Here is a 21,831-nt window from a genome sequence, read left to right on the forward strand (position 1 = left end):
AATGGACTATTATGCTGTACCTTTATTATCCCTTGGGTTTCTCTCCTCTCCCTCCATCTTTATTATCCCTGGTGTATCTCTCTCCATCTTTATTATCCCTGGTGTATCTCTCTCCTCTCCCTCCATCTTTATTATCCCTGGTGTATCTCTCTCCATCTTTATTATCCCTGGTGTATCTCTCTCCTCTCCCTCCATCTTTATTATCCCTGGTGTATCTCTCTCCATCTTTATTATCCCTGGTGTATCTCTCTCCTTGTCACTCCATCTTTATTATCCCTGGTGTATCTCTCTCCTTGTCACTCCATCTTTATTATCCCTGGTGTTTCTCTCTCCTTGTCCCTCCATCTTTATTATCCCTGGTGTATCTCTCTCCTTGTCCCTCCATCTTTATTATCCCTGGTGTATCTCTCTCCTTGTCCCTCCATCTTTATTATCCCTTGGGTTTCTCTCTCCTTGTCCCTCCATCTTTATTATCCCTTGGGTTTCTCTCTCCTTGTCCCTCCATCTTTATTATCCCTTGGGTTTCTCTCTCCTTGTCCCTCCATCTTTATTATCCCTGGTGTTTCTCTCTCCTTGTCCCTCCATCTTTATTATCCCTGGTGTATCTCTCTCCTTGTCCCTCCATCTTTATTATCCCTGGTGTATCTCTCTCCTCTCTCCATCTTTATTATCCCTGGTGTATCGCTCTCCTTGTCCCTCCATCTTTATTATCCCTGGTGTATCTCTCTCCTCTCTCCATCTTTATTATCCCTGGTGTATCGCTCTCCTTGTCCCTCCATCTTTATTATCCCTGGTGTATCTCTCTCCTTGTCCCTCCATCTTTATTATCCCTGGTGTATCTCTCTCCTCTCCCTCCATCTTTATTATCCCTGGTGTTTCTCTCTCCCCTCCCTCCATCTTTATTATGCCTGGTGTATCTCTCTCCTTGTCCCTCCATCTTTATTATCCCTGGTGTATCTCTCTCCTCTCTCCATCTTTATTATCCCTGGTGTATCTCTCTCCTCTCTCCATCTTTATTATCCCTGGTGTATCTCTCTCCTTGTCCCTCCATCTTTATTATCCCTGGTGTATCTCTCTCCTTGTCCCTCCATCTTTATTATCCCTGGTGTATCTCTCTCCTCTCTCCATCTTTATTATCCCTGGTGTATCTCTCTCCTCTCTCCATCTTTATTATCCCTGGTGTATCTCTCTCCTCTCTCCATCTTTATTATCCCTGGTGTTTCTCTCTCCTTGTCCCTCCATCTTTATTATCCCTGGTGTATCTCTCTCCTTGTCCCTCCATCTTTATTATCCCTGGTGTATCTCTCTCCTTGTCCCTCCATCTTTATTATCCCTGGTGTATCTCTCTCCTCTCTCCATCTTTATTATCCCTGGTGTATCTCTCTCCTCTCTCCATCTTTATTATCCCTGGTGTTTCTCTCTCCTTGTCCCTCCATCTTTATTATCCCTGGTGTATCTCTCTCCATCTTTATTATCCCTGGTGTATCTCTCTCCTTGTCCCTCCATCTTTATTATCCCTGGTGTTTCTCTCTCCTTGTCCCTCCATCTTTAATATCCCTGGTGTATCTCTCTCCTCTCCCTCTATCTTTATTATCCCTGGTGTATCTCTCTCCTTGTCCCTCCATCTTTATTATCCCTGGTGTATCTCTCTCCTTGTCCCTCCATCTTTATTATCCCTGGTGTATCTCTCTCCTCTCCCTCCATCTTTATTATCCCTGGTGTTTCTCTCTCTCCTCCCTCCATCTTTATTATGCCTGGTGTATCTCTCTCCTTGTCCCTCCATCTTTATTATCCCTGGTGTATCTCTCTCCTCTCTCCATCTTTATTATCCCTGGTGTATCTCTCTCCTTGTCCCTCCATCTTTATTATCCCTGGTGTATCTCTCTCCTCTCTCCATCTTTATTATCCCTGGTGTATCTCTCTCCTCTCTCCATCTTTATTATCCCTGGTGTGTCTCTCTCCTTGTCCCTCCATCTTTATATCCCTGGTGTATCTCTCTCCTTGTCCCTCCATCTTTATTATCCCTGGTGTATCTCTCTCCTCTCTCCATCTTTATTATCCCTGGTGTTTCTCTCTCCTTGTCCCTCCATCTTTATTATCCCTGGTATTTCTCTCTCCTTGTCACTCCATTTTTATTATCCCTGGTGTTTCTCTCTCCTTGTCCCTCCATCTTTATTATCCCTGGTGTATCTCTCTCCTTGTCCCTCCATCTTTATTATCCCTGGTGTATCTCTCTCCTTGTCCCTCCATCTTTATTATCCCTGGTGTATCTCTCTCCTTGTCCCTCCATCTTTATTATCCCTGGTGTATCTCTCTCCTTGTCCCTCCATGTTTATTATCCCTGGTGTATCTCTCTCCTCTCCCTCCACCTTATTTATCCCTGGTGTTTCTCTCTCCCCCCCCCCTCCATCTTTATTATCCCTTGTGTTTCTCTCTCCTTGTCACTCCATCTTTATTATCCCTGGTGTATCTCTCTCCTTGTCCCTCCATCTTTATTATCCCTGATGTTTCTCTCTCCTTGTCACTCCATCTTTATTATCCCTGGTGTTTCTCTCTCCTTGTCCCTCCATCTTTATTATCCCTGGTGTATCTCTCTCCTCTCCCTCTATCTTTATTATCCCTGGTGTATCTCTCTCCTTGTCCCTCCATCTTTATTATCCCTGGTGTATCTCTCTCCTTGTCCCTCCATCTTTATTATCCCTGGTGTTTCTCTCTCCTCCCTCCATCTTTATTATCCCTGGTGTATCTCTCTCCCTGTCCCTCCATCTTTATTATCCCTGGTGTTTCTCACTCCTTGTCCCTCCGTCTTTATTATCCCTGGTATTTCTCGCTCCTTGTCCCTCCATCTTTATTATCTCTGGTGTTTCTCTCTCCTTGTCCCTCCATCTTTATCATCCCTGGTGTTTCTCTCTCCTCCCTCCATCTTTATTATCCCTGGTGTTTCTCTCTCCTCCTTCCATCTGTATTATCCCTGGTGTATCTCTCTCCTCTTCCCTCCATCTTTATTATCCCTGGTATTTCTCTCCTCTTCCCTCCATCTTTATTATCCCTGGTGTTTCTCTCCCATCCCTCCATCTTTATTATCTCTGGTGTATCTCTCTCCTTGTTCCTACATGCTTATTATCCCTGGTGTTTCTCTCTCCTTGTCCCTCCATCTTTATTATCCCTTGTGTTTCTCTCTCCTTGTCACTCCATCTTTATTATCACTGGTGTTTCTCTCTCCTCTCTCCATCTTTATTATCCCTGGTATTTCTCTCTCCTTGTCCCTCCATCTTTATTATCCCTGGTGTATCTCTCTCCTTGTCCCTCCATCTTTATTATCCCTGGTGTTTCTCTCTCCTTGTCACTCCATCTTTATTATCCCTGGTGTTTCTCTCTCCTTGTCCCTCCATCTTTATTATCCCTGGTGTATCTCTCTCCTTGTCCCTCCATCTTTATTATCCCTGGTGTATCTCTCTCCTTGTCCCTCCATCTTTATTATCCCTGGTGTATCTCTCTCCTTGTCCCTCCATCTTTATTATCCCTGGTGTATCTCTCTCCTTGTCCCTCCATGTTTATTATCCCTGGTGTATCTCTCTCCTCTCCCTCCACCTTATTTATCCCTGGTGTTTCTCTCCCCCCCCCCCCTCCATCTTTATTATCCCTTGTGTTTCTCTCTCCTTGTCACTCCATCTTTATTATCCCTGGTGTTTCTCTCTCCTCTCTCCATCTTTATTATCCCTGGTATTTCTCTCTCCTTGTCCCTCCATCTTTATTATCCCTGGTGTATCTTTCTCCTTGTCCCTCCATCTTTATTATCCCTGGTGTTTCTCTCTCCTTGTCACTCCATCTTTATTATCCCTGGTGTTTCTCTCTCCTTGTCCCTCCATCTTTATTATCCCTGGTGTATCTCTCTCCTTGTCCCTCCATCTTTATTATCCCTGGTGTATCTCTCTCCTTGTCCCTCCATCTTTATTATCCCTGGTGTATCTCTCTCCTTGTCCATCCATCTTTATTATCCCTGGTGTATCTCTCTCCTTGTCCCTCCATCTTTATTATCCCTGGTGTATCTCTCTCCTTGTCCCTCCATCTTTATTATCCCTGGTGTATCTCTCTCCTTGTCCCTCCATGTTTATTATCCCTGGTGTATCTCTCTCCTCTCCCTCCACCTTATTTATCCCTGGTGTTTCTCTCTCCCCCCCCTCCATCTTTATTATCCCTGGTGTATCTCTCTCCTTGTCCCTCCATCTTTATTTTCCCTGGTGTATCTCTCTTCTTGTCCCTCCATCTTTAATATCCCTGGTGTATCTCTCTCCTTGTCCCTCCATGTTTATTATCCCTGGTGTTTCTCTCTCCCGTCCCTCCATCCTTGATCAAGGTAGAGAGAGAGGAAAAGGGGGTTGGAGAGGGGAATGGAGGAATGAGTGGTACAGATGAATGGTTTGGACCAGTAGGGAGCACAGACCTAGTAGCATGTTGATTTAGAATCCACTTAGCACTGAAGAAGCTTCAAACTACACTCAAACACATGCTGTCATTACATTTATTTTGTTACTTTAACAGGTCTGTTTGTGCGTGTGTGTGTGTGTGTGTGTGTGTGTGTGTGTGTGTACACACCTAATGAGAGTGAGTGTGGTGCATGTGTGTGTTGTTATTGGCATTAGTGTGTTACTAATAAATGGAGTCTTAAGGAGCGGAGTGGGAGTGTTTCTCCTGCCACTGTTTACTCTGCACAGTAATCAAAGCTATTCATGATTACAGAACACAATTGATGTTATTCACACCGGCTCAACCGGTCTTTTAAATGGCACCAATTTTTCATAAGCTGTCAATTTAGGGAATTTACATACTGTAGGTAACAGTTGTGGCGGCTAAATAGGTGGATCTGACTGGGTACACAGGCAAGTTAATAGAGGGCATTGGCTCAGCATGTGGGAGGACTACACAAAATGCTATAAGTGTGTTACATGCACATAGTAGGGCCATTACCACACACAATCTTCCAAAGAGGTTTTAACATCCCCTCCACATATTTCTTCAGAGACACATTTATGTTTTGCTTCTCTTTCTCTCTTACCCTCTCTCTGTCACTCTCTCTCTGTGAGCTTTTCTCACTCAATTAATTGTGTGAGAGTTACCATGTCTCTCCAACAGCAGCCTATTCCAGCAGCATGTCTGTGTGCTAACACAACAGCTGTAATGGTGGAAGGTGTTACACTTCCAGCAGGGTCTCTCTCTCTCTCTGGGCCTATGTGTGATTCCCATTCTCTCTCACTGTTACCAGACCCACATCATCTGAGTCTGCTGACTAACCTAAGGTTCCCCTCCTTCTCTCCCTCCCTCTCCAGAACCCTGACATCGTGCTCGTCCACTACTTGAATGTGCCGGCCATAGAGGACTGTGGGAAACCATGCGGGCCAATCCTGTGCTCCATCAACACAGACAAGAAGGAATGGGCCAAGTGGACCAAGGAGGAGCTGATTGGCCAGCTCAAGCCCATGTGTGAGTATCTGACCTATCACATTTAGAGCACAGCACTTATTGAGAGCGCCAAGCCTTTTCAAAGCCTTATTCATTACAGGTGCAAGCTCTTCTCAAGGGTCTAGCCCTAAGAGCCCCAGACACACATGTCTGGGTCTTTAATGCTCAGACCTCTCCTAGCCTGGTTACTATGTTGTTATTGTGTTCCTGACTGGAGCTGTCTGGTAAACAGAGGTCACCTATCACCACGGTGCCCAGCCTAAGAGCACACAGCCCAGCACAGGCCCTGGCCACCCATCCTCCCAGTCAGGCAGCAGAGCAGGCCCAGCACAGTGCAGTGGAGAGCTCTATTAATAAACACCAGTGTATGGGAGAAAGAGCATCTATAGTAACTCACCAGAAATCCTACACACCTCCCCTCTCTTAATTCAATTTGAATTGAACTCTAGAGGGTTTTATTGGCATGGAAAATATATGTTTACATTGCCAAAGCAAGTGAAATAGATAAAACAAAAGTGAAATAAACCATCAGAAATTAACAGTAAACATTTCAAAAGAATAGAGACGTCTCAAATGTTATATTATGGCTATGTACAGTGTTTAAATGATGTGCAAATAGTTTAAGTACAAAAGGGAAAAATACATTAACAAATATGGGTTGTATTTACAATGGTGTTTGTTCTTCACTGGTTTCCCTTTTCTTGTGGCAACAGGTCATACATCTTGCTGCTGTGATGGCACACTGTCGTATTTCACCAAATAGACATGAATTCAAAATTTGATTTATTTCAGATTTTTTAGTGGGTTTGTGTAATCTGAGGGAAATATGTCTCTAATATGGTCATACATTTGGCAGGAGGTTAGGAAGTGCAGCTCAGTTTCCATTTTGTGGGCAGTGAGCACATAGCCGGTCTTCTCTTGAAGACCATAGGTCTGCCTATGGTGGCCTTTCTCAATAGCAAGGCTATGCTCACTGAGTCTGTACATAGTCAAAGCTTTCCTTAAGTTTGGGTCAGTTACAGTGGTCAGGTATTCTGCCACTGTGTACTCTCTGTTTAGGGCCAAATAGCGTTCCAGTTTGCTCGGTTCTTTCCAATGTGTCAAGTAATTATCATTTTGTTTTCTCATGTTTTGGTTGGGTCTAATTGTGTTGCTGTCCTGGAGCTATGTGGGTCGGTTTGTGAACAGAGCCCCATGAACAGCTTGCTGAGCAGACTTATCTCTCTGTAGGTGATGGCTTTGTTAGTGAAGGTTTGGGAATTTATTCCTTTTAGCTGGTTGTAGAATTGAAAGGCTCTTTTCTGGATTTTGATAATTAGAGGGGTGATCCATGTCTCCGTTGGGACCAAAAATCCAAGGGACTGAAGGGCAGCATAGGCTGAGATGAACTCAGTTCCAAATGCTGCCAGATACCTGGGTTTTGCGTGCAGGGTACACTAAATCAGAAGGGTTGCAGACAAGGGGTGGGGAGCGTCTGTAAAGCCTACAGGGAGAGGAACTAACAGGTATAGAACACACACACACAGTAGTTGACAAAGATACAAAAAAAGCTAAATGAGATCATCTGTAAATAACTAGGTAAGATACTCAAGTGACAGAGTGGTGTGAGCCTTCCTCAAACAACTCGGCAGAACCGTCTTAGTTTCGACGATGGCCTTAGAGTTCCGGCAGAACTGAACGACCAGTGCTTACAGCTGCCACTGAGAAACCAGGGAGACTGAAGAACTAACACTGATTGCTAATTGCCTAGCAGAGGTGGAGAGCACGCCTCCCTGTACTAATTGCTGATTGCCTAAGAGAGGTGAAACCACTCCCCCTCCAATACAGCCACCGATTACTAAAACAAGTCACAAATTGCCCTGCCCCTTGATCCTGGTTGATGTGTCAACAACTATCTGCAAGTTATGAGCAGTCAGCAGTTCACACACCAATTAGTCTACTGGGAAGACAGGCAGCACTTAAAGTGGATGGCCCTAGCTAGGAAAAAGACAGTACTGGACCACAACAGATAAAGACAAAAAAAATATACTTCTGGAGATATCAGGAGTCCTCTAGTTATAGAATAAAGCACCATAAAGGGCAATGGGTTCTATAACTGATTCAATAATTTTTAAATATGAATTTCATGTTCCCTTTGATGGCGCAGAAGGCCTTTCTTGCCTTGTCTCTCAGATCATTCACAGCTTTTTGGAAGTTTACCTGTGGTGCTGATGTTTAGGCTGAGGTAGGTATAGTGTTTGGTTTGCTCTAGGGCATGGCATTTCTATTTGTGGTCCTGGCAACTGTAAAAAAATTGGAACACCATTATTTTTGTCTTACTGAGATTACCTGTCAGGGCCCAGGTCTGACAGAATCTGTGCAGAAGATCTAGGTGCTGTTGTAGGCCCTCCTTAGTTGGGGACAAAAGCACCAAATCATCAGCAAACAGTAGACAATTGACTTCAGAATCGTGTAGGGTGAGGCTAGGTGTTGCGGATTGTTCTAGTGCCCTTGCAAATTTGTTGATACAGTTGAAGTCGGAAGTTTACATACACCTTAGCCAAATATATTTAAACTCAGTTTTACAATTCCTGACATTTAATTCTAGTAAAAATCCCCTGTCTTAGGTCAGTAAGGATCACCACTTTATTTTAAGAATGTGAAATGGCTGAATAATAGTAGAGAGAATGATTTATTTCAGCTTTTATTTATTTCATCACATTCCCAGTGGGTCAGAAGTTTACATACACTCAATTAGTATTTGGTAGCATTGCCCTTAAATTGTTTAACTTGGGTCAAACGTTTCGGGTAGCCTTCCACAAGCTTCCCACAATAAGTTGGGTGAATTTTGGCCCATTCCTCCTGGTAACTGGTGTAACTGAGTCAGGTTTGTAGGCCTCCTTGCTCACACACACCTTTTCAGTTCTGCCCACAAATCTTCTATAGGATTGAGGTCCGGGCTTTGTGATGGCCACTCCAATACCTTGACTTTGTTGTCCTTGAGCCATTTTGCCACAACTTTGGAAGTATGCTTTGGGTCATTGTCCATTTGGAAGACCCATTTGCGACCAAGCTTTACCTTCCTGACTGATGCAAAGCACCCCCACAACATGATGCTGCCACCCCCGTGCTTCACGGTTGGGATAGTATACGTCGGCTTGCAAGCCTTCCCCTTTTTCCTCCAAACATAACAATGGTCATTATGGCCAAACAGTTCTATTTTTGTTTCATCAGACCAGAAAACATTTCTCCAAAAAGTACAATCTTTGTCCACATGTGCAGTTGCGAACCGTAGTCTGGCTTTTTAATGGCGGTTTTGGAACAGTGGCTTCTTCCTTGCTGAGCGGCCTTTCAGGTTATGTCGATATAGGACTCGTTTTTACTGTTGTTCTGGGATTGATTTGCACTTTTCGCACCAAAGTACATTCATATCTAGGAGACAGAACGCATCTCCTTCCTGAGCGGTATGACGGCTGCGTGGTCCCATGGTGTTTATACTTGCGTACTATTGTTTATACAGATAAATGTGGTAACTTCAGGTGTTTGGAAATTGCTCCCAAGGATGAACCAGAATTGTGGAGGTCTAAACTAAAAAAAATTCTGAGGTCTTGGCTGATTTCTTTTGATTTTCCCATGATGTCATGCAAAGAGGCACTGAGTTTGAAGGTAAGCCTTGAAATACATCCACAGGTACACCTCCAATTGACTAAACTTATGTCAATTAGCCTATCAGAGGCCTCTAAAACCATGACATCATTTTCTGGAATTTTCCAAGCTGTTTAAAGGCACAGTCAACTTAGTGTATGTAAGCTTCTGACCCACTGGAATTGTGATACAGTGAATTTTAAGTGAAATAATCTGTCTGTAAACAATTGTTGGAAAATTACTTGTGTCATGCACAAAGTAGATATCCTAACCGACTTGCCAAAACTGTAGTTTGTTAACAAGACATTTGTGAAGTGGTTGAAACACAAGTTTTAATGACTCCAACCTAAGTGTATTTAAACTTCCGATTTCAACTGTATATACACTGAGTGTACAAAACATTAGGAACATATTCTCTTTCCATGACATAGACTGACCAGGTGAGTCCAGGTAGAAGCTATGATCCCTTATTGATGTCATTTGTTAAATAGACTTCAATCAGTGTAGAAGAAGGGGAGGAGATGAGTTAAAGAAGGATTTTTAAGCCTTGAGACAATAAGACATGGATTGTGTATGTGTGCCATTCAGAGGGTTAATGGGCAAGACTAAATATTTAAGACAGTGTTTGAGACAGTGTATGAGAGTGTTTGGGAAAAATGTCAGAGTTTGTCTGATGATAATAATCTTTTAGGGGCTTTTGAAAATCTTTGAGAGAGTTGTTAATAGCCAGACTCCAGGCTGTATGTATGTGTGTGTGCGGGTGTATACGTGCGTGTATGTTGGCAGGGGCAGGGTGGTGATGGTGAGTGATGTTCACATGGCTGATTATTGGTGATGGGACCAGGTAGAGAGTAGTGTGTCAGCAGCTTTCAGATGCACATTGAGGGACAGATGCTCTGTGAATACAGACCAGCTAGCCAGGCAAGGCCCTCTCACACACACACACACTGGCCATGATCACCAGAGCATACGCTCCACCATCGTTTTCTCCTTCATTGCTCCTCTGGCAATCAGTTTAGGAGTCACTTGAGCATCCCATCCACCACAGGACAGTACATGACAGGATATATCAGTACAGGACAGTACATGGCAGGATGTATCAGTACAGGACAGTACATGACAGGATATATCATTACAGGAGAGTACATGACAGGATATATCAGTACAGGACAGTACATGACAGGATATATCAGTACAGGACAGTACATGACAGGATATATCAGTACAGGACAGTACATGACAGGATATTTCAGTACAGGAAAGTACATGACAGGATGTATCAGTACAGGACAGTACATGACAGGATATATCAGTACATGACAGGATATATCAGTACAGGACAGTACATGACAGGATATATCAGTACAGGAGAGTACATGACAGGATGTATCAGTACAGGACAGTACATGACAGGATATATCAGTACATGACAGGATATATCAGTACAGGAGAGTACATGACAGGATATATCAGTACAGGACAGTACATGACAGGATATATCAGTACAGGACAGTACATGACAGGATATTTCAGTACAGGACAGTACATGACAGGATGTATCAGTACAGGACAGTACATGACAGGATATATCAGTACAGGACAGTACATGACAGGATATATCAGTACAGGACAGTACATGACAGGATATATCAGTACATGACAGGATATATCAGTACAGGACAGTACATGACAGGATATATCAGTACAGGACAATACATGACAGGATATATCAGTACAGGAGAGTACATGACAGGATATATCAGTACAGGACAGTACATGACAGGATATATCAGTACAGGACAGTACATGACAGGATATATCAGTACAGGACAGTACATGACAGGATATATCAGTACATGACAGGATATATCAGTACAGGACAGTACATGACAGGATATTTCAGTACAGGACAGTACATGACAGGATATATCAGTACAGGACAGGATATATCAGTACATGACAGGATATATCAGTACATGACAGGATATATCAGTACAGGACAGTACATGACAGGATATATCAGTACAGGACAGTACATGACAGGATATTTCAGTACAGGACAGTACATGACAGGATATATCAGTACAGGAAATGGACAGCTAACAGCATTGCTGTGAACTACTGTATTCATCAGGTGTGGGGCATCATTTCAATCCCAGCCATTTGCAGTAATGCGTGAAGTCATTAACTCTGGGGAGTTGTTGGGACAATGAGGGCCGAGAAGGGTGAGATGCCTTCTAGCTGATGGGCTACATGAGGCTACATGAGGCCACATGCAGTCTGCGTTCCAAATTGCACCCTTTTCCCTATATAGTGCACTACTTTTGACCAGGTCCAATGGCCAATTGGGACACATCCACAGAGCAACAAAGCAGCCTCAGCCATTGTATTTACAATTGCCCTTTTCTTTTGATAACAGGTCACAAATTCTGCTGCTGTGATGACACTGTGGTATTTCACACAACGGATATGGGAGTTCATCAAAATTGGAAATGTTTTCGAATTCTTTGTGGGTCTGTGTAATCTGAGGGAAATATGTGTATCTAATATGGTCATATATTTGGCAGGAGGTTAGGAAGGGCCATTCAGTTTCCACCTCATTTTGTGGGCAGTGTGCACAAAGCCGGTCTTCTCTTGAGAGCCAGGTCTGCCTATGGCAGCCTTTCTCAATAGCAAGGTTATACTCACTGAGTCTGTACATAGCCAAAGCTTTCCTTAAGTTTGGGTCAGTCACAGTGGTCAGGTATTCTGCCACTGTTTACTCTCTGTTTGGGGCCAAATAGCATTCTAGTTTGCACAGTTTTTTTGTTAATTCTTTCCAATGTGTCAAGTAATTATCTTTTTGTCTTCACATGACTTGGTTGGGTCTAATTGTGTTGCTGTCCTGGGGCTCTGTGGGGTCTGTTTGTGTTTGTGAACCCCATGACCAGCTTGCTTAGGGGACTCTTCTCCAGCTTAATTTCTCTGTAGGTGATGGCTTTGTTATGGAAGGTTTGGGAATCGCTTCCTTTTAGGTGGTTGTAGATTTTAACGGCTCTTTACTGGATTTTTATAATTAGCGGGTATCAGCCTAATTCTGCTCTGCATGCATTATTTGGTGTTTTACGTTGTACACAGAGGATATTTTTGCTGAATTCTGCATGCAGAGTCTCAATTTGGCGTTTGTCCCATTTTGTGAATTCTTGGTTGGTGAGCGGACCCCAGACACCACAACCATAAAGGGCAATGGGCTCTATAACTGATTCAAGTATTTTTTATCCAGATCCTAATTGGTATGTCGAATTTATGTTTCTTTTGATGGCATAGAAGGACCTTCTTGCCTTGTCTCTCAGATCGTTCTCAGCTTTGTGTTACCTATGGCTCTGATGTTTAGGCCGAGGTATGTATCGTTTTTTGTGTGCTCTAGGGCAACGGTGTGTAGATGGAATTTGTATTTGTGGTCCTGGCAAATAGATATTTTTTGGAACACCATTATTTTGGTCTTACTGAGATTTACTGTCAGGGCCCAGGTCTGACAGAATCTGTGCAGAAGATCTAAGTGCTGCTGTAGGCCCTCCTTGGTTGGGGACAGAAGCACCAAATCATCAGCAAACAGTAGACATTTGACTCCAGATTCTAGTGGGGCGAGGCCAGGTGCTATAGACTGTTCTAGTGCCCTCGCCAATTCGTTGAAATATATGTTTAAGAGGGTAGGGCTTAAGCTGCATCCCTGTCTCTCTCCACAGCCCTGTGGAAAGAAATGTGTTTTTTTGCCAATTTTTACCGCACACTTGTTGTTTGTGTACATGGATTTTATAATGTCGTATGTTTTTCCCTCAACACCACTATCCATCAATTGGTATAGCAGACCATATCAAATTGAGTCAAAAGTTGCCTTTGTTATGGCTAGATTTTTTTGTCAATTAGGGTGTGCAGGGGGAATATGTGGTCTGTCGTATGGTAATTTGGTTAAAAAAAACTATTTGACATTTGTTCATTACATTGTTTTCACTCTGGAAATGTATGAGTCTGCTGTTAATGATAATGCAGAGGATTTTCCTAAGGTTGCTGTTGACGCATATCCCACGGTAGTTATTGGAGTCAAATATGTCTCCACTTTTGTGGATTGGGGTGATCAGTCCTTGGTTCCAAATATTGGGGAAGATGCCAGAGCTAAGGATGATGTTAAAGAGTTTAAGTATAGCCAATTGGAATTTGTGGTCTGTATATTTCATCATTGAATCGAGGAAACCTTCAACACCAAAGGAGGGTTTATATTTTGTCCTGTAGTTCAATCCAGTGGGTTCTGGTCTAGTTGATACTAAGATTTGTATTTGATCATGTATATGTTTTTGCTGTTTGCTCTTTGATATAGGGCCTAAAAAATTGGAGAAGTGGTTTATCCACACATCTCTGTTTTGAATAGATAACTCTTTGTGTTGTTGTTGATTTAGTGTTTTTCAATTTTCCCAGAAGTGGTTAGAGGCTATGATTCTTTAATTACATTTAGCTGATTTCTGACATGCTGTTCCTTCTTTTTCCGTAGTGTATTTCTGTATTGTTTTAGTGATTCACCATATTGAAGGCGTAGGCTCAGGTTTTCTGCGTCTCTATGTTTTTGGATGGATAGGTTTCTCAATTTCTTTCTTAGGTTTTTGCATTCTTCGTAAAACCATTTGTCATTGTTGTTCATTTTCTTCGGTTTGCTGTTTGAAATGGTTTGATTTGATAGGGAAGCCGAGAGGTCAAATATACTGTTTAGGTTTTCTACTGCCAAGTTTGCACCTTCACTATTACAGTGAAAAATGTGTCCAGGAAGTTGTCTGAAAGGGATTGAATTTGTTGTTGCCAAATAGTTTTTTGTTAGGATTTCACACTACTTTCATTCCATCTATAGCATTTCTTAATATTATTAAGTTACATTGGCTTTGATGCCTCGTGATTGAGTATTCCTCTGTTCAAGTAGACTGTGATTTTGCTGTAATCTGTAAATGATCTGAGAGACTCTGGTTTGATGAAGTGAGAGTGATAAAGTAGTCTACAGTACTACTGCCAAGAGATGAGCTATAGGTGTACCTACCATACTAGTCACCTCGAAGCCTACCATTGACTGTGTACATAACCAGCGTGCAACAGAGCTGCTAACCCGTTTTTGTTGGTTATGTTATCGTAGTTGTGTCTAGGGGGGCATATGGGGGAGGGAATGCTGTCACCTCCAGGTGGGTGTTTGTCTCCCTGTGTGCTGAGGGTGTCAGGTTCTTGTCCAGTTCTGGCATTTAGGTTGCCACAGACTAGTACATGTCCCTGGGCCTGGAAATGATTAATTTCCCCCTCCAGGATGGAGAAGCTGTCTTCATTAAAGTATGGGGATTATAGTGGGGGGATATAGGTTGCACACAGGAGGACATTTTTCTCTGTTGAGATCATTTTCTTTTGAATTTCTAGACAAATGTAAAATGTTCCTGTTTTATTTAATTAAATAGAGTGAGTTAGGTCTGCTCTATATCAAATTAGCATACCCCCTGAGTCCCTTCCCTGTTTCACACCTGGTAGTTTGGTGGATGGGACTACCAGCTCTGTAACCTAGAGGGCAACCAGTGGGTTCATCTCCTCTATACCGTGTTTCTTAGCATGACAATGTCTGTATTTCTGATTTCTTTGGTGAAGTCCAGGTTCCTGCTCTTTAGGCCAAAGGCAAATGACCTCAGGCCTTGAATATTCCAGAATCTCTCTCTCCCTCCCTCATAGAACAACCAGGATATAAACATCAGCTGTAAGGTAGAGCGACAGTGTCACCTAGTGGTGTGTTGATAGAACAGCCTCTCTCTCTGATCATAGGGACATAGAGGGGTGGAGGCGAAGTGTACAGCAGCATTATATTATATTATCTATGTATTATTCAGCTGTGAATAATACAGCAGGCCTTTTCAAACGGTACATTCTCCCCAGAGTGACTCATGTCTTACACAAAAAGCTATGGTTCATCAGCGGATATACGCAGGTGTTTATTGCTGTATACGGGAGGGAGAGTATGTAGTCTAGCACTAAGGATCTCGGAGGGAAAAGGAATCACTTTTACTCCTCTGAAGTTTAACATGTAGGCCCTCAGAGGAAGAGGCTGGACAGAGTCCCATTCCCTACCCTCTATCGTAGCTACAAACCTTCGGTTTAACTAAGTACTGTGCAAATTAGTAAGCTCTGGGAAACTTTGAAGTATGTTTTGATGTTAAGCAATGTATCATGCTGCCATTGATATGTATGTTCGCTTAAGGCTTTGAATTTGAAGACTGCAAATTGACCGCAAGAATCCCAAACAGATTCAATATTTGACTAAAACCTAATAATTTCATTACATTATACGATCACATATATACTGAGTGTACAAAACATTATGAACACCATGACATAGACTGACCAGGTGAAAGCTATAATCCCTTATTGATGTCACTTGAATCAGTGTAGATGAAGGGGAGGAGACCGGTTAAAGAAGGATTTTTAAGCCTTGAGCCAATTGAGACATGGATTGTGTATGTTTGCCATGCAGAGCGTAAAGGGGCCAAATAAAATGACCCGCGGCCCACCAGATGAGGAACCCTGCTCTAGACGTGAGTTATTCTCTACACATGATGTCCCACTGCACAAAGTCTTTGACATGTCTAATGACACAGAAAACCAAGTAGCAATTGAGATGATGTGGTTCACTGGATCCTAGTCTAGCTGTTTGTGTTGTTCTGCCGAAAAAAAAAACATACAATAGCAGAGACATAACCACACACAGGCACACACACACACCCACACCCACACCCACACACACACACACACACACACACACACACACACACACACACACACACACACACACACACACACACACACACACACAAACAGTCAACATGGCCTTGTCTGAACTGGTCCTTCCCCAGCCCTAGAGAGGAGAGAGTCAAAGATGAGGGTTGAGGGTTGGGCTGGGGGTCACAGCGTGGGTTCTCTGCTATGAAAGGGCAGGTAGGCCAATGAGAAAGCAGCGAGTCAGGCAGCTTGACTCACACCCCTCTTCTGATGCAGTAAACAAGCAGGAGCCCCGGCCCAGTGATGCTCCAACCCTAGCCCCAGCCATGGAGTCAGTCAGGCCCCGGCTGATAGACAAACACACCACCAGCATCCCTATATCCCTCCCCTTTCTCTCCTTTCCTCTCTCTATCCCTCCAAATCTTCCTTCCAGGGTTAGGCCAAACTAGACCAGGGCATGGCAGGGCAGTGAAGTGGGTGCATGGCACCATATCCCAGTCAGTGCCCAGTGGTGCAAAGAGAATGTGATGTGATCTGTGTATCCTGAAGACAGACGCTGCTCATCAGGCCACATCCCTTACATGCGCGGTCGTTCCGGATGATGACACAGGAATTAGCTGGTTGTGGTGGTGGTAGTGATGCCGCCGGACGGAACAGAACCTTGTGGCTGTTAGAGAACAGGGGAGGTTTAAACACAACCCTGAGTAAGGAGGGAAGACAGGCGGATATGTCACACACACACAAACACACACTCACACATATACACACACTCACACATATACACACTCACACATATACACACACAAACACACACTCACACATATACACACACAAACACAAACACACACACACATATACACACACAAACACACACTCACACATATACACACACAAACACACTCTCACACATATACACACACAAACACACACTCACACATATACACACACAAACACACACTCACACATATACACACACAAACACACACACACATATACACACACAAACACACACTCACACATATACACACACAAACACACACTCACACATATACACACACAAACACACACTCACACATATACACACACAAACACACATGTACACACACAAACACAAACACACACTCACACATATACACACACAAACACACACACACACAAACAGCTCAGACCCCCGAGGGTGAGACCAAACCAGGCAGGAGAGCATTTACTGAGCTATGACAAACCCTGGCAGACTGGCTTGGGGCATCATTCAGAGCCATAGTGAGGCAGGATTGTTTGGACCAGCGGCAGTGTTGAGCTGTCACTCTGAGGTCTGTCAAAGCTCTGAGTCAGCTCTCTACTATAGCTCTGCTCTGGCTTTGTCACGAAGGGGGACCCGTTTCAGGACACCTTGCATGACAACAGTCTCTTATCACCATATTACTAATGCCTGCATCATCATAACAGATGTGTTACTGAGATAACAAACAGTTATGAGGTCAGACAGGTCATTTGAATATGTATCTAATTCACAGGGAAAGAGTAAAACAACAGATACATACGTAATTTTTTAAAATCTGTGTGCATTACTTTATATCAAAAGGTTGGCAGGTCCTCATTAAAGTCCTGTAGATCAATTCATTACTCCCTTTTTGTTTACTAAGCTCTACTACACAAGCTTCCAACTTACCTAACTTTGTTGCTAACCTATAAAAGAATGAGATACCAAACCCACTCACATGGTTGGTTAACTCTTCAGATTCCTTGGGTCTGCACGGAATTAGGTACATCTGCTTTTAGTTTTCACTTCCAAAATGCATTACATTTGGATTCCCTGGTGCCACTAGGGCAGTTTAAAACCCTGATGATAAGTGAGTGCACCGAGGTGTGCAATTGTTTTTAGTGATTGATTTAATAACTTGTTTATGATGACTGTGATGTTAGTGATGTTCTAACGTAATGTAGTGTTGGTTTACTTTATGGTCTCAGGACACCATTGAAAATGAGACCCTGGTCTCTATCGGGCTCCCCTGAATAAATAAAATGTAATAATATTATAGTTATGTTTATTGTCTTTGCCATTCTTAATCTGAGCTCATGTAGCCAGGTGTCATTAAAAAAATGCTAACCTCCCCTCCCCCCAACATTACAAATATGTTCACATGACCCTCCCCTTGTACTGTAAGAATAGAATTAATTCAAAATAATGTTTTTAACCACAAATACTATAGCGACCCTGTGTTTATAAATGTGGATGCCACGCAGGGCTACAGGCCAGAAGGTTGAGGCTTCGCCAAACACCACAGACGAGCTCACTCTCCCTGCCTGTTTCATTAAACTACGATCAGAGCCATCTGCAGACAATGATCAGCTAGAGGGAAATCAGATTTTCAACATTTTGATGCCATGTTTATAATTATATAAAATATATGCAACGAATTGTCCACCAATAGGTTTCTGTGCCAATGCACCACACAAACAATAAACAAAGCATACCGACTTCGGGCGCTTCAATATCATGGTTTGTGTTTTCAACACCACAATAAATAGACTATGTCAATCTCGACAAAAAGAACACACATCTCTCCCTACCTTGTAGTCTTACCCAGTATCAAAGGCTTGGCTTAACAATCTGAATGTTATTACACTTTTTGGTGTTTTGTAACAGAATGGAAAGAGTTTTGTAACCCTTTCTATTCACCAAATGATAAAGGTGACCGGGATCAATAGTTGGGGACTTGTTTCAATTGTGGTCCCTATTTTAACATCAATACCACGGATGCTGACGTCTTGCTCCCAGACATGCTAAACACCTTCTTCACCCGCTTCGAGGAAAACATAGTGCCACCGACGTGGCCCACTGCGTGGCTGACATGAGTAAGTCATTTAAGCATGTTAACCATCACAAACCTGCCTGCCCAGCCGGCATCCCTAGCTGCGTCCTCAGAGCATGTGCAGACCAGCCAGCGGGGATTGTTTACGGATATATTCAATCTCTCCCAGTCTGTTGTTCCCACTTCAAGATGTCCACTATTGTTCCTGTACCCAAGGAAGTGAAGGTAACTATTATAAATCACTATTGCCCCGTAGCACTCACTTCTGTCGTCATGATGTGCTTTGAGAGACTGGTTAAGGATCATATCAGCTCCACCTTACCCGACATTCTAGACCCACTACAATTTCCATATCACCCCAACAGATCCAAGGATGATGCAATCACCATCACACTAAGCACTGCCCTATCCCACCTGGACAAGAGAAATACCAATGTAAGGATGATATTCATCAACTACAGCTCAGCCTTCAACACCATGGTGCCCTCCAAGCTCATCACAAAGCTTGGGACCCTGGGTCTGAACCCTGCCCTGTGCAACTGGGTCCTGAACTTCCTGACGGGCTGACCCCAGGTGGTGAAGGTAGGCAACAACACCTCCGCTACGCTGATCCTCAACATGGGTGCCCCACAAGGGGGTGTGCTCAGCCCTCTCCTGTACTCCCTGTTAATCCATGACCGCGTGGCCATGCAAGTCTCTAACTCAATCATCAAGTTTGCAGATGACACAATGACTAGACAGCCTACAGGGAGGAGGTGAGGGCCCTGGTGGAGTGGTGCCAGGAAAATAACCTCTCCTTCAACATAAAAGAAATGAAGGAGCTGTTGTGGACTTCAGGAAACAGCAGCGAGAGCACACCCCCATCCACATCGACGGGCCACAGTGGATAGGGTGAAAAGCTTCACGTTCCTTGGCATGCACATCACTGACACCCTGAAATGGTTCATCCACACAGACAGTTGGGTAAAGAAGGCGCAACAGTGCCTCTTCAACCTCCGGAGGCTGAAGACATTTGGCTTGGCCCCTAAGACCCTCACACACTCCTACTGATATACCATTGAGAGCATCCTGTCGGGCTGTATTGCAAATGCACTGTCAGCAGCCACAGGGCTCTCCAGAGGGTGGTGCAGTCAGCCCAACACATCACCGGGGGCACACTGCCTGTCCTCCAGGACATCTACAGCACACTGTGTCACAGGAAGGCCAAGAAGATAATCAAGGACCTCAGCCACCAAAGCCACAGCCTGTTCACCCCGCTACCATATAGAAGGCGGTGACAGTACAGGTGCATCAAAGCTGAGACCGAGAGACTGAAAAACAGCTTCTATCTCCAGGCCATCAGACTGGTAGATAGTCATCACTAGCAGGCCTCTGCGCTGAATTTCACTGTTACTAGCCAGCTACCATCCGGTACTCTACCCTGCACCTTAGACACTGCTGCCCTATGTACATAGTCATTAAACATTAGTCACTTTCATAATATTTACATATAACTACTGCTGTACACACCTTTCCTATTCATATACTTTCCATAATCTCAATACACACCATCATATACATTTATTCTGCTTGTTCTAATATTGTTCTAATATTTCTATATTTATTCATTCCTTTCTTTTTTATTTTGTGGATTTGCGTGTATTGTTTTGTACTGTTAGGTATTACAGCATTATTAGAGCTAGAAACATTACCATTTCGCTACGCCCACGGTAACATCTGCATAATATGTGTACGCAAAAGTATGTGCATAAATATGTACTGCACATAAAAATAACTTTTGCGATTATATTTCCATGTACCAAAGAAAAAATACAAGTTAAATGGGTTTCCATCACACTTTCAACTCTACTGATGGTTTTCTCACCCAAAGATTGTTGCGTTATAAAGATTGTTGCGAAATCTCGCTGTTGGCTAGAGTGCATTTCTATGATGAGATTAATATGGACAAAATAGCGAGATTATTTTAATTGTCAAACGGCAGACAAGCATAGAGAATCATGTCACCAGAAAAAGACCCTAGATATTTATTGGAATGGAGCATCAAACTCATCACTTTCCACTTTCACCATCGTGTGAAGTTCATAAAATATTTAATCTGTAGGCTGCATGCTTTCCCTACAAGTCGTGGGAGGACCATCGCGTGACTCCCAAATTTACTTGAATATGATAGTTATTATATAAATATTTGCACATTAAAGCGTTTCCACCGACATTTCTCGCATAATTGCTTTTACCGACACAAAAAAGATCTCACCTTGTCTAGCGTATTTTGTTTTGTCGCCATTTGTAAAGTTTCCCGAAAAATGTTCTCTTTCCATCAGGCCTGTCTTTACATTTTTTTATCTGACATGCATTTTACCGGCATAAAATGTTTGGATGGAAGCCTGGCTATTATAGGGGGTGGCAGGTAGCCTAGTGGTTAGCGCGTTGGGCCAGTAACCGAAAGGTAAAGGTAAAAAGGTATAAATAACCCGCAGATAAACCCACTATTCCCCGGTAGGCCATCATGGTAAATAGAATTCGCTCTTAGTTGTCTTGCCTAGTTAAATAACAAAAACTGTTAAGCAATTTTGAGGATGCTCGAATTATGTTTTGGACTAACGCATGCCTACAGGAGACTTTTGAAGTAACCCAGTCAGATGAAAATATTGTGACTAGTTGTGTGCCATATATAAAAGGTCATACATTTCACAAGTTAAATGATACATGTTTAGGCTATATTGAAGAGTTAGGCTCTAGGTGCGCGAAGAATAGCACCTCGGATTGGAGAGGAGGCACCTCTCATGTTAAACTTTCCTGAATGACTGGTTCTGCCGGGAGCATATGTGGCCACATTATTATAGGACAACATGGGAGAATGATGATCTGCAACAGACGGCGCATCTCAGTATCAGAAGTAAAAATACAGCAAGACTGGCCTGCTAACGAATCCAAATGGAATGACATTTTCACTGCAGCCTAGAGTACACTTTTGTACACACGTGAAAACAATAATGCTAGGTACGGTAATTGTATTGTCCTTAAACAAGATCAATAGAGGAGTGATCCGCCAGCATTGAAGTGAAAGCACCCTGATTAGCTTTCTCCTTGTCTCTGTATCTCTCTGGAGCAGCGTTCTAATTTCGCTCTCTCTTTTTTCTTTCTTTCTTTCTTTCTCTTTCTTTCT

General features: G+C 43.1%; 1 protein-coding gene across 4 annotated transcripts in view; it reads left to right on the plus strand.

Moving 5' to 3' along the window:
* The window catches only part of LOC109907027 (calmodulin-binding transcription activator 1), a 642,956-nt gene that overhangs the window by 568,807 nt on the left and 52,318 nt on the right, over nucleotides 1–21,831 (plus strand). For all 4 annotated transcript variants that reach the window (XM_031794415.1, XM_031794413.1, XM_031794416.1 and 1 more), the window contains one exon: nucleotides 5,328–5,481. In XM_031794415.1, the coding sequence (XP_031650275.1) occupies nucleotides 5,328–5,481 (154 nt within the window). The remainder of the gene's footprint in view (nucleotides 1–5,327; nucleotides 5,482–21,831) is intronic.

This window comes from Oncorhynchus kisutch, linkage group LG17 (assembly GCF_002021735.2).
Source record: "Oncorhynchus kisutch isolate 150728-3 linkage group LG17, Okis_V2, whole genome shotgun sequence".
NCBI lineage: Eukaryota > Metazoa > Chordata > Actinopteri > Salmoniformes > Salmonidae > Oncorhynchus > Oncorhynchus kisutch.